Source organism: Alosa sapidissima, chromosome 11 (assembly GCF_018492685.1).
Source record: "Alosa sapidissima isolate fAloSap1 chromosome 11, fAloSap1.pri, whole genome shotgun sequence".
NCBI lineage: Eukaryota > Metazoa > Chordata > Actinopteri > Clupeiformes > Clupeidae > Alosa > Alosa sapidissima.
The window spans coordinates 34130093-34143745 of NC_055967.1; the positions used below are offsets into that span (position 1 = coordinate 34130093).

At 47.5% G+C, this 13653-nt stretch overlaps 1 protein-coding gene across 2 annotated transcripts in view; it reads left to right on the top strand.

Annotated features, from left to right (window-relative positions):
• The window catches only part of abcc8 (ATP-binding cassette, sub-family C (CFTR/MRP), member 8), a 79687-nt gene that overhangs the window by 45496 nt on the left and 20538 nt on the right, over positions 1-13653 (top strand). For both annotated transcript variants that reach the window (XM_042109141.1, XM_042109142.1), the window contains exons 20-21: positions 2311-2395; positions 4595-4675. In XM_042109141.1, the coding sequence (XP_041965075.1) occupies positions 2311-2395; positions 4595-4675 (166 nt within the window). The remainder of the gene's footprint in view (positions 1-2310; positions 2396-4594; positions 4676-13653) is intronic.

Below are 13653 nucleotides of genomic sequence, written 5' to 3' on the forward strand. Positions count from 1 at the left end.
ACTAGGTTGTTTTTTTTTTGATTCTCTTGATTAATCTTCTTGTCCGAATTAGCCATCCATTAGCCACAGCCTTCCATTAGAGGGTAATGAAGGTCATCTTAACTATCTAACTAACTACTCTATAATGAGCACCGAAGGGCTAAGGACTCTGTGGTCTGTTGCTTCTCTCACAGTGTCAGATCAAACTCCTTTTGCCAACACTTTGTTAGTGTAAGGATGTGTTATGCCATTATGTAAACCATCTTTGCTGGCTTTGGGCTGAATGTTTTGAAGTACTGTAGATAAACAGAATACCAATTGTGAGCTGTTGCAGTTATGTGTTCAGGAAGCTCTCAAATGCAGCACTTCAAGTAAACCGTGGCTGCAGCTCTGCGTAGTCTCTCTGTGGTGGATGATTTCCCCCACTTAACTGTAATCAGTTTCTATAGGCTGTTGTTCCATGCAAAACTAAAGAGGTACCTGTAAGAGGTACGCTGTAGCTTAATAAACCACTCTGGGAGCTTATATAACAGTGTACAAGTATTTCTTTATTTTTTCATATGTTGGCAGCCTTATACTCAGCACCTGTTTCATTTTTTGTAGATGTGCGTGCACTTTTATTCATTGACTGTTGTTCCATGCAGTCAGTGTGAATGCTGCCCAAACACCATATGCTGCCTGTTTTTTTCATGCGTTTGTACACCTACAAGCACACACAAACAAACACACATATCTTTCTCTCTCACTCATGCTCGCGCACACACACACACACACACACACACACACATACAAACACAAACACACACACACGCCCACACACACACACACACATTCTCTCTCCTACACACACTCATGCACACACACACACGCACACACACACACACACACACACACACACACACAGACACAGACACACACACACAGACACACACACACACACACACACACACACATCCAAGTATAGACATACACGCCAAAAGATCCATACTTTGACCCACTAGTATATAATTACTATTAGCCTAATGGCCTTTCTCTTGAGAAGACAAATAGGTTCCATCTCCTTGTTGCTGTGGTAACATCCCATAGACACTGATGTTTGCTCTGCCCATTTTACTTCTTTCTCTTTTGGTCTCTACACCTGCCACTTACAGTAAATTATCGCTCTCTTGTCATCCTTGTTCTTTTTATCATTTTGTCTTCATGACCCATTCTCTATTAGATCAGTTCTGGCCTCACATTTTATGTAACCATAATTGCATAAAAACAGTGTAACACACTTTTAATCTAAATTAGCTATGTACCAAAAATGACATTTTACCGTGACTCGAAGAGCTATATACAGTCTTGTAGGCCTAAGGCTGCGTGTAGGCCTACAAATCCGCTTAGAGCTCCAGTGGAATTTTGAGGTAGCGACGAGCCGTTCATGTGCCGTTGAAAGTAGACGACCCACTAGGCCAGCACTAACCTCTGAGCGTGGTAAACAAAATCGGATATTTCAGGCAGTAAAAGCCCCTGTAAGAACCAAACCAGATTTTGTTCAAATCTACACACCTATGGATACAGAAAAATGTAAGGATCATTTGTCAAATGTTATTTTGAAGTATTAAAAAACATCGTTGTTTTAGAATTTTCAGACCTTCATAACTAAAGGTGCTGGTAGAATGTCCTAGAAATATTATACTGTAGGTAATGGCTTGGTCAGATTGCATGATTTTGCCACGATTTTGTCGTAGGCTAGTTGATAAATTTCCAGTGTCGTGCCCAAATATGAAAGGTTGGGAACGATACCGAAGGACATGCGTCTTGTCATGTGACATATTCAACGACCAGCGATTTATTGTCTGTAACATTACACGACACCACAACAAAAAGTCTAGCATGTCAGATTCAGAATTTGTGGGGAATCCCCTACGACACCCGTGTTGACGACATGGACAATAGGCTACATGATCTTGTAGCCTAATGTGGCCAATCTCCCGACCAAGACACAGCGAGAATTTATGGTTTTATGATTGCTTAGGCCTAGTCTGACATGGTCCACCCTAAAAGACCATCCTGGAAGACAAAAGAAATCTTGTACCGGTAATCTGACCAATCCAAAACAGTCACTCAAACAGTCCACTGGCTACTGTGTAAACTTTGAACAGCTGTGGTTTTTCTGAAACTTGGGGGGTTTATTACATGTATATAGCAACTCTCCATCAAATTTGTGTGTGTGTGTGTGTGTGTGTGTGTGTGTGTGTGTGTGTGTGTGTGTGTGTGTGTGTGTGCGCCATTATGTGTGTACTCCAGCATTTACACTGCTTTCCCACCATCTTCTTTTGTGTGTAGATATAAGACTGTCATAGATGCCTGTTCTCTGCAGCCGGATATCGACATCCTGCCACAGGGAGACCAGACTGAGGTCGGCGAGCGGGTCAGTTGCACACACACACACACACACACACACACAGACAGGTAGGACCCTCCCATGACATCTTTGAAACACCATCACACTCCATTAACATAGATCTGCCCTACTGATTAAGATGAAATCAGAAATGTATCTGATGCGGACCTCAGGATCACGGTTCCTTAGCACTTGTAATGCTTGTAATGGATGTAAATGAATGTTGCAGTGTGTGTGTGTGTGTGTTTTTGGCATATGGTTCCAGATCCTCTGTGCATTCAATGTAATCTGTAATTCAATTCAATGTAATGGTGGTCTCCGCGGGCCTTGTTGAGTGTGATTGTGGTCTCTGTGGGCCGTGTTGAGTGTGATTGTGGTCTCTACGGGCTGTGTTGAGTGTGATTGTGGTCTCTGCGGGGTGTGTTGAGTGTGATTGTGGTCTCTGTGGGCCTTGTTGAGTGTGATTGTGGTCTCTGCGGGGTGTGTTGAGTGTGCTCTGTGACGTGATGTGCAACTCAGTCTTGCTCAAATGGGCCTCGGGGGTTGACATGGTGGAGTTATACCACTCCACTCCACTGGCCATCTCACTCTCTGGACTCCCCGGACCACTCTCTGGACTGAGCGAGATGAGAGCCGTGTCTTCCATGTGCGCTGCCGTAGCTCTCCCACCCCACTCTCCCTCACCTCTCATGGGGCATTTTGCACCATCTCTCCTTTCCGCTATGCTTTATATTTCTGTCTTTCATCTTGTTGTGGCAGTCTGGCTTCTCTCTCTCTCTCTCTGTCTGTTTATCTATGTCTCTCTCTCTCTCTAAATATACCTCTCGCTGTTTCATCTCTCTCTCATCTTTCTCTCTCTCTCTCCATCTATATCTCACTCACTCTATCTCTCTTTACCTCTCTGTTTCATCTCTCTCTCATCTTTCTCTCTCTCTCCATCTATATCTCACTCACTCTATCTCTCTTTACCTCTCTGTTTCATCTTTCTCATCTTTCTTGCCCTCTATTATATATCTCTCTTCCCCTCTCTCCCTCTACCTCTCTGTGTCTCATCTTTCTCTCATCCTTCTCTCTCTCTCTCCTCTCTCTCTCTGTCTATCGATTCAATTCAGTTCGATTCAATTAAATTTAAGAATTTATGGACATGACTGAAGATGCAATATTGCCAAAGTATTAATATACTAATAATATAATTAATAATATAAAATAATTAATATATAATATATTTGTTGTAGATGTATGGATAGATAATATATTTCATATTATATCATATATTGATACAACCTCACTCCCTCTCTCTGTTTCATCTCTCTCTCTCTTCTCTCCGTTAGTCTGACCCATATGAACCCTCCCCCGTCCACTCCCCATGACTATCTCTCTCTCTCTCTCTCTCTCTCTCTCTCTCTCTCTCTCTCTCTCTCTCTCTCTCTCTCTCTCTCTTCTTCTCTGGACCAGCGCCCAGGAGACTGGTGGCTGGTATTGCTCCATATGAAGTTGTGTTATCTAATCTAATGTAACACACATACATCTCCTAGGGGGGCTTAAGGGGTCAGTCTTGTCATTCACTGGAGAGGGTCAGAGGCCCAACCTCCAGCACCAATCTAAAAGGCCTCATCTAATTCATGCCTGTGTGGCATCTCTTTTCTTTCTCACTTCTCACTCTGTATTTCCTTCATTTTCTGTGTCGGTGTCCTCGTGTCACTTCCTTGCTGTCTTTCTCACTTTGTTTTTCTGTCTCCATATCATACCATTTCTCTCAAAACAGCTGTTCAGGAATTAGCCCAAGAGCTGTAGAACTTATAACTCAGGAATATAAAATGTTCCGGCGTACTTAGACAAAGCACATGTTTGCATGCATCATTGCTGTTACAAAAGCTAAATAATTATTCACCACTTCCCTGTCCATCTCACTGTCTCAGCCCTTTACTTTCTCTCTCTCTCTCTCTCTCTCTCTCTCTCTCTCTCTCTCTCAATTTTCAATTTCAATGGTGCTCTCCCAGTAAGTATGGGAGATTGTCTTCATTTTCTAGTAATTCAAATTGACATGTCTTTCTCTCTCTCGCTCTATTTCTCCCATTCTCTCTTTCTCTCCTTCTCTCTCTATATACTGTATCTATCTCTCAACCTCCTGCACTGTCTCTCCCTTTCAATTCATCCACTTACCCTCCTCCCTGTCTTTTCATGCTCTCTCTCTCCCTCACCCTCTCTTTGTTCTCCCTCCCCCAGGGAATCATCCTGTCAGGAGGTCAGCGCCAGCGAATCGGAGTGGCAAGAGCCCTTTACCAATCCACTAATGTGGTCTTTCTGGTGAGCCCTCTTTTCTTTCTGTGTGTGTGTGTGTGTGTGTGTGTGTGTGTACGTGTGTGTACGTGTGTAAGTGTGTACGTGTGTGTGCGCGCGCGCGTGTGTGTGTGTGCGTGTGCGTGTGTGTGTGTGTGTGCGTGTGTGTGTGTCCATTAGGCTAATAGTGTCAGACACCAAACAGGACGAGGACCACAATTGCGTCACGTTCAAAAGTTTATTTAAGGGTTGGGGGTTTCAGGGGTTCCGGGGGGGTACAGGAGTTCCAAGAGTCTGCGTGTGTGTGTTCCCCCAGTAGCCGAACAGCGAAGGCAGGAGCTGGATGATCCGGGAAGTCCTGGGGGAAACACACACACAACAGCAATTGAAACGAAGCAGCAGTACAGTCAAGGACTAGGCGGTATTCGTAGAAGAGGGACGGAAGGCAGGTCAAGATTACCGGGGCTGGAGAACACAGAAGTAGTCGAGCGGGTCCGGGATCACAGGCAAAGAGTCAGAGGCGTTTTCAATAAACAGGCAGGTAACTGGTGCTGGTTGCAGACGATCTGACAAGTGTGGACTGAAAAGCAAGGCTTTATATAGAGGGCATGATGAGTGGTGAATGCAGTGCAGCTGGTAGGTAACGAGGGTGAGGCAGAGCAGAGCAGGAACAGGTGGAGGTCATCAGGCTTCAATCAGCACGTGTTACCAGGCAGAGAGAGAGCTCATGACAGAACCCCCCCCCTAAGGGACGGCCCCAGAAGTCCCCAAGAGTGACACCACGTCGGGAGGGCGGAGGGGAGCCGGTGGAGGGCTAGAATTCCTCCGAGCGGTCCGAGTGAACATCCTCATCCTCGGAGGGAGCTGGAGGGTCGTGGACAGAAGACGGGACAGGTACCGAGACAGGGTCAGGGTCAGGCACATGACAGGAAGCCGGGCGGGCAGGACGGTTAGGGAGGGGAATGAAGTGTGCCATCTTGCTAAACCGGTCAACCACAGTGAGAATGACAGTCATCCCACCTGATGGTGGGAGGCCAGTTACAAAGTCCAAGGAGACGTGGGACCAGGGTCGTGTGGGCACAGGCAAGGGCTGGAGTAAACCAGCGGGGGGCCGAGTGGAGGACTTGTTCTGATTGCAGGTGGGGCAGGCACGGACGAATTCTCGGACATCCCTTCTCAAAGACGACCACCAAAAGCGCTGGGCAAGGAGATGGCAGGTGCGGGCGGAGCCCGGGTGGCAGGCAAGGCGGGAGTTGTGTCCCCACTGTATGACCCGGGACCTCAAATTATCTGGGACGAAGAGACGACCGTCTGGGCATGCACTGGGACTGGGATGGTCACGGAGGGCCTCTTGAATTTCCTCCTCGATATCCCAGGTCAGGGCAGCTACGACGCAGGGATCGGGCAGAATTGATGCAGGTTCCTGGGAAGGGGCGTCATCCTTATGAAACTGACGGGAGAGAGCGTCCGGCTTGGTGTTCCGAGAACCTGGGCGGTATGACAGGGTGAAGTTGAATCTGGTGAAAAACAAGGCCCAGCGGGACTGTCTGGGGTTAAGACGTTTGGCATTGCGGATGTATTCGAGGTTTTTGTGATCGGTCCAGACCAGGAACGGAACTGTGGACCCCTCCAGCCAGTGACGCCACTCCTCCAGGGCAAGCTTGACAGCCAACAGCTCACGGTTTCCAACATCATAATTGCGCTCTGCAGGTGAAAGCCGGCGAGAGAAAAATGCACAGGGGTGCAACTTGTTGTCCTCCTCTGCCCGTTGAGAGAGTATGGCCCCGACTCCCACGTCTGAGGCATCCACCTCGACAACGAACTGCCGGTCTGAATCCGGCATCTGGAGGATGGGGGCAGTGGTGAACCGGGCCTTGAGGGTATGAAAGGCTGTGTTGGCCTCTGGGGTCCAGGAAAAGGGGTGTTTGATGCTGGTCAGAGCTGTGAGGGGAGCGGCGACGGAGCTGTAGTTCCGGATGAATTTCCGGTAGAAATTGGCAAAACCGAGGAATTGCTGCAGCTTCTTCCTATTCCCCGGAACTGGCCAGGAGGTAACTGCCGAGACCTTTGCGGGGTCCATCTGGATATTGCCTTCAGCGACGATGTATCCCAGGAATGACACAGTCTGAGCATGGAACTCGCATTTCTCCGCCTTGACATAGAGAGAGTTCTCCAGGAGCCGTCGAAGAACCAGCTGGACATGACGGGTGTGTTCGGACAGAGTTCTGGAGAAAATTAAGATGTCGTCCAGGTACACGAAGACGAATTTATTCAGCATGTCCCGCAGCACATCATTCACCAGCGCCTGGAATACCGCTGGGGCGTTGGTGAGGCCAAATGGCATTACCAGGTACTCATAATGGCCGGTGTGGGTGTTGAATGCTGTCTTCCACTCGTCACCCTCCCTTACTCGCACTAGGTGGTAAGCATTTCTAAGGTCCAGTTTGGTGAAAATAGTGGATCCCTGGAGCAATTCAAAAGCAGAGGTGAGTAAAGGCAGAGGGTACCGGTTCTTCACTGTGACATCATTCAGACCTCGATAATCAATGCAGGGGCGAAGAGAACCATCTTTCTTTCCCACAAAGAAGAACCCGGCACCAGCAGGAGAGGAAGACGGGCGGATGAGTCCAGCTGCCAGGGAGTCCCTGATGTAATCCTCCATAGTTTTTCTTTCAGGAGGGGATAGTGAGTAGAGGTGACCTTTGGGTGGAGCAGTCCCAGGGAGGAGATCAATGGCACAGTCGTACGGACGGTGTGGGGGCAGAGATGTGGCTTTGGTCTTGTTGAACACCTCTCGGAGGCCATGGTAACATTCAGGGACATTAGAAATGTCGTGGGCAATGCTGGGGGGTACTGAGCCGGGGGGCAGCGAGGCAGCACGCAAACAGGTCAGGTGGCAGGCATTTCCCCACTCTTTCACAGTTCCGGAGGCCCAATCGAGGTGAGGATTGTGGAGACGGAGCCAAGGGTAGCCCAGGATTAGGGGTTGGCCTGGAGAGCTGAGCAGGTGGAAGCGGATGGTCTCTCGGTGGTTTCCTGACACCATCATTGAGATGGGGGCTGTGATGCTGGTAACTGTGCCAATTGCGTGACCGTCCAGGGCCCGGGCTGGAACAGGAGTGGACAAGCGATGGCTTTCCAAGCCCAGCTGACGAGCAAGTCCTGTGTCAATAATGTTTGCTTCTGCGCCAGAGTCCACCAGGGCTGCCAGGGTGTGGGTGGAATCAGACAGGTGAAGACAGACTTGGATGAGGGGTTTACGGCTGATGGAGGGCTGAATGTTCATTGAGCTCATCCGGATTCCTCCTACATCTGGTGAGCTCCGGCTTTTGCTGGACAGGTGGCGACTCGATGACCATCACCACCACAGTACAGGCACAAGTTGGAGGTGATGCGTCGCTGGCGCTCTGCAGGGGTTAGGGAGGTGCGGCCGATCTCCATCGGTTCAGACTGGTCCGGCTGGCTAGATGGTGTGGCAGGTGCGGACAGAAGGGCAGTTGGGACACTCCGTGTGCTGGTGGATGGACTCTGGCGCCCTCTCTCATGACGGCGGGCCTGGATCCTGCGGTCGATGCGGACAGCCAGAGCAATGGCTTCATCAAGAGTGGGGGGTTGATCATGGGAAACCAGCTCGTCCTTTATGTAGTCCGCCAGGCTGTGGAGGAAAGCATCCACCAATGCTTCCATGTTCCAGGAGCTCCGACTTGCCACGGTTCGAAAGTCGATGGAGTAATCCGCAACAGTCCTTCTGCCTTGGCGAATACTCATCAGGATCCGAGATGCCTCGGCTATTGTGGATTCCAAATCGAATACCTTTAGCATCTCCTCTGCGAATAGGTTGAAGGTTGCACATGCTGGGGTCTGGCGCTCGAACTCCGCCGTTCCCCAGAGTCGAGCTCGGCCCGTCAGGTGAGTGATCACGTAACCGACCCTCGCCCCTTCAGTGGCAAAAGTCCTGGGTTGCAGGGTAAACTGGACACGGCAGCTCGTCAGGAACGCCCGTACCTGGGTTGGGTCGCCGCTGAACCGCTCTGGATTGCCGATCCTGGGTTCTGGGGCTCCGGCAGCCACGGTAGCAGTGGACTGGGCAGGAGACTCGGGTGCTGGGCCGGTGAGCAGGCTGGCTGGGGCTGGGCCGGTGGGAGCAGGCAGAGGAGAAAGGTTGGTGAGAAGTTGAATGATCATTGCAAGTTGTTGCTGTTGCTGCTGGAACTGCTGACGCTGGCTCAAGCCGGCTTGAAGTAGGGAGGCAATGTCAGCAGTGTTGCGGTTTACCTCTCTCTCTGTCTCTTCCAGGCGTTGCATGGCGGTGGGTGGTTCTGGTTCGTCGGTTTCCATGCTGGTTCGACCGTGCGCTGGGTCCATGTTTGGTCAGATCGTACTGTCAGACACCAAACAGGACGAGGACCACAATTGCGTCACGTTCAAAAGTTTATTTAAGGGTTGGGGGTTTCAGGGGTTCCGGGGGGGGTACAGGAGTTCCAAGAGTCTGCGTGTGTGTGTTCCCCCAGTAGCCGAACAGCGAAGGCAGGAGCTGGATGATCCGGGAAGTCCTGGGGGAAACACACACACAACAGCAATTGAAACGAAGCAGCAGTACAGTCAAGGACTAGGCGGTATTCGTAGAAGAGGGACGGAAGGCAGGTCAAGATTACCGGGGCTGGAGAACACAGAAGTAGTCGAGCGGGTCCGGGATCACAGGCAAAGAGTCAGAGGCGTTTTCAATAAACAGGCAGGTAACTGGTGCTGGTTGCAGACGATCTGACAAGTGTGGACTGAAAAGCAAGGCTTTATATAGAGGGCATGATGAGTGGTGAATGCAGTGCAGCTGGTAGGTAACGAGGGTGAGGCAGAGCAGAGCAGGAACAGGTGGAGGTCATCAGGCTTCAATCAGCACGTGTTACCAGGCAGAGAGAGAGCTCATGACAAATAGTAACTAGATGTACCGCATAGCGGTACAAAATATGACCGCCGCTCAGTCCTGTACATCCGTTCCGCGAAAATAAATCACACTTCAATTTGTCTCCATATTTTACTCCATCCCCCACTCTTGAAACTTTTGTGTATGCTTGTTTGGCATGCCTGAGTGTGTGTGTGCAGCTGCACAGAAAGTAGCCTATTGGTGCTGAAAAGGTGAATAGATTGTAGAATAGCCAAAGAAGATGTAGCATTGTTATAAAACCTTTAAAATCTCTAAACAATCACAAGTAGGGCAGTTCATCACAGTTCATCCATTGCAACTGGATTGATGAAAGGTCACTTACATCTGTAGGCTACAGTGGGTCCCAGTTAAGTTTGGACGGGTTCCTTCAGGAATCACGCACCCCATTTTCTCATCAGAAATGGCACAAACTGCAGTTGACACAAACAACCACAAGGTGTCACTTTGGAGTTCTGCCACTACTATTTTTGATGCGATCTGACTTACTGCTTCTATGATGCAGTTTCCAAGTCAGTAGAACAATCAGAGAAAGCTGAGCCATTACCAAACATATATGATAATACAATAGCGTGAGTTTATATATCTTATACCCTATTTGTCACGGTTACTTATAGATTTGATAGTGTAACGATAAGCTGTACATTGTATTTGGGAAAAGCAAAAGGTATCAGCATAATGTTATTTATTTATTTATTTTTTATGTATTTATAAACAAAAACATCTCTGTCAGTTCCATGCCGTTTTCAACAGCTATCAAAAACAAAGGTCATTTTTGGATGGATGGATTTTTTGTGAATGTTTCTTCTTCTACATAAGATTTTAGTCATCTTTAGTTCATGTAATACTTTATTGTCAATGCACAAATTAAGTAACAGTAGTCTGAAACGTTATTGTTAATGCACAAATTAAGTAACAGTAGTCTGAAACGAAATGCTGTTTTACATCTAACCAGTGGTGCAAATAACTGACATGTCCAAATGGGCCTTGATGAAATGCGTCGCTAGACTGTTCATACACATTTTAACGGGCCAAAGTTGAAGAGCTTTTGTCCATGCAAATATAGGCTGATTCATGTTCCCTTGCATTGTGTAACTGAGGTCCATGGCTAGTCTGGCTTTCATCAGACCAAGCTCAATCTTTTAAGAAATCAAAAAAAAATAGCGGGCAGATCAGGCTGGGTTCACCCAGCCTAGTCCATAGGCACCCGATATTGTTTAATTTTCCGATTGAGATATACACGCTCTGGCTATTCTAAATGCAAAAATGCATCAGGGAGTTATGACAAAACGTTAACTAACAAACTAGATCCTAATAGAAAGCTGTTAGTTTCCCTAAGCTACAGGTAGGATTATAAGGTAGGCGTATTTACAACATAATTTGTCAATAGGCTATGCTGGCGACACAAATAAAATCTCCTTTGGAAACCAATGGCTTACGCCTTACAGTATCAAGCGGACTTAAACTGCCATATCGTGGCGAAAAGTTGTAATAACATTCACGCAGCTCCATGAGTCAAGGAAAGCGCGAATGAAGTAGCCACTTCTAAATGGGACCCACTACACAGTAGCAGCTTAAGGTGTGTTGCTAAAGCAGCCATAATGAAATGAAGGTGTCATTGTTTGGATACTTCACACACACGTGCACGTCCCGGGGACGAAATGAAATTTTTTCGTAAAAGTCTAGTGGGGCTACATACCCACCAAATTTCATGTACCCCGGTGGTTCGGTGTCCCGGGTATCAGTGACCAAAAATTCAGGAAGTAAATGACGGGAAAAATTCTTGAATTGTGTGCATGTGTGCGTGTACAAGTTTATGTTTATGTGTGTGGGTGTGTGTGTGTGTGTGTGTGTGTATGTGCGTGCTTGTGTGTTTGCTTGCGTATGTGTGTTTGTGCATGTGCATGCATGCGTACATATGTCTACTGTGTGAGTATGTGTCATACGTATGATTACTGTAAATGTATGTGTGTGCGTGTGTATCTGTTTATGCACATGTGTGCACATGGAATGGGTTAACATGACCCCTGGAGGCAAACATACAGAAAAAATTGGTCATCCTAGGCCCTACAGTTCTCAAGATATTCACAGAGAACTGTGTCTGCCCTACCCTCCTTTCGGGGGTCCAGTCCAGCAGGGGGGCTACAGATCAAAACGAAAAATGACGGTTCCATGCTATCCATGTGGGGGTACATGCCCACCAAGTTTTGTGTACCCCGGTCTTTCAGTGTCCCGGGAATCATTGACGGAAATTTGGGCATGCGAAAAAATAAAAAAAAATAAAAAATCTGACTAAACCTATATGACCGCCGCTTCGCTGCGCGGCGGTCATAATTATATACTAGTGGGTCAGAGTATGCATCTTTTGGCGTGTATGTCTATACTTGGATGTGTGTGTGTGCGTGTGTCTGTGTGTGTGTCTGTCCACACTCACACGTCCGCTCCTCACACCAGAATCTGCCCAGTGACTCCTCACTGACTCACCTCCCCCCAGATAACTTGTTGGCTCGTTTTGCCAACGCGACTCTGAATGAGTAACGGAGTGACATGATTGGTTCAGACAGCCTCACCAAACAGTTTAAATATCCAGTCATACTCTCACTTAGTCCTATTAAGCTCTGAGGGACAATCCATCTGCCTCACCAGAAAACCTGCGGTGACTTGGGCATAACCGGCCGTTTCAATTTCATTCAAATATATGACAGAAGGTCACACTCCAAGAAATGTTTGTTTTCTTTTTAATATTTTCTTAAGTAACAACAGGGATGGATAACAAACATACGTTTCGGCCTACACCTTCATCAGTTCGAAATGGCCGAAACATTTGTTTTTTACCCCTGCAGCTACATTAGAAAATATTAAAAAGAAATACACACATCTTCACTGTCATCACTCACATACATCATACATACAGTACTCTGCTTGCAATAGTAAGTCCCTTCACCATACTTGCAGTTCTCCAACACACATAGTGCACACTGCCCTCTCCCCACATACACAGCACACTATCCCATCTCCCTTGTCATCCCCCCAACACACACACCAAGACCCCTGGCAGTTGGGTTAGCCCCTCGAGCCGTGGATCTGCCCAAGGTTTCTTCCTTGGTAAGGGAGTTTTTCCTTGCCCCTGTTGCTCTTGGGTGCTCCTTGTTGGTGCCCCCCCCAATCCCAATCCTCCCCCACCTTTCTTATGCATTTTTTCTTTCTTATCCCCCCCCCCCATAAATGCACAAATAGTCTGACATCAGATATAATTTCACTGCATTTCTTACTTCCAGTAACTATATGCATGTGACAATAAACTTCCTTGTATCCTTGTATATATGACTCCTATGAATACTACTTGAGGTATTTCCACAACAAACAGATAATTAAATGTATATATTGTTATATGTAAGGGATAATGTATTGTCCGCCGGTAATTATCATAAAATAAGTCCCGACAGGGAGATCAGAACCCCGATGCGCAGCGGACCCCACTTATTACACGGCTACTTGCCAAAACGAGAAAAGAAACCTAATACAATGGGTCTATAAAAATGATTTTGCTACCGTTACGTGTCTAACGCTGACAAAATAAATTTGCCACACAGATAGAACTTGACAGTTTCAGGTGTTGCGTACTAGCTTACTTTCCCTTTTAATGAAATTCCATTGCAATAAGCGAACGGACGTCTTGCGGAGGGATATGAAAGACGTTAATCAACCCGTTGCCATTGACAGCGGTGATTATATACTTTGCCGGTGATTATATAGATTTAACATAGGCCCGAACGTTGTGAAGGCCCATTCATGTGAATGGAACTTTCTGCAGCACTCTGAAGAACTGTGTAATACATATATTTAACCACAACTTGCACTAACACATTCAATCAATTCAAGGTGTATGCCATAGTTGTGTAATAAGCCACAGCGTGTGTGCCTCAACAAGCTCCTGTGCACCAGAGGTTAAGCGCAATGCTGTCGCTGTGTAATCAGCGTGAAGCACAGGGAAGGACAGCTGAAGCTGAGTGTGGGTGTTCCATGACAGCTAAATCACGCCCCCCTGTGTCTGACTGACTAAGAC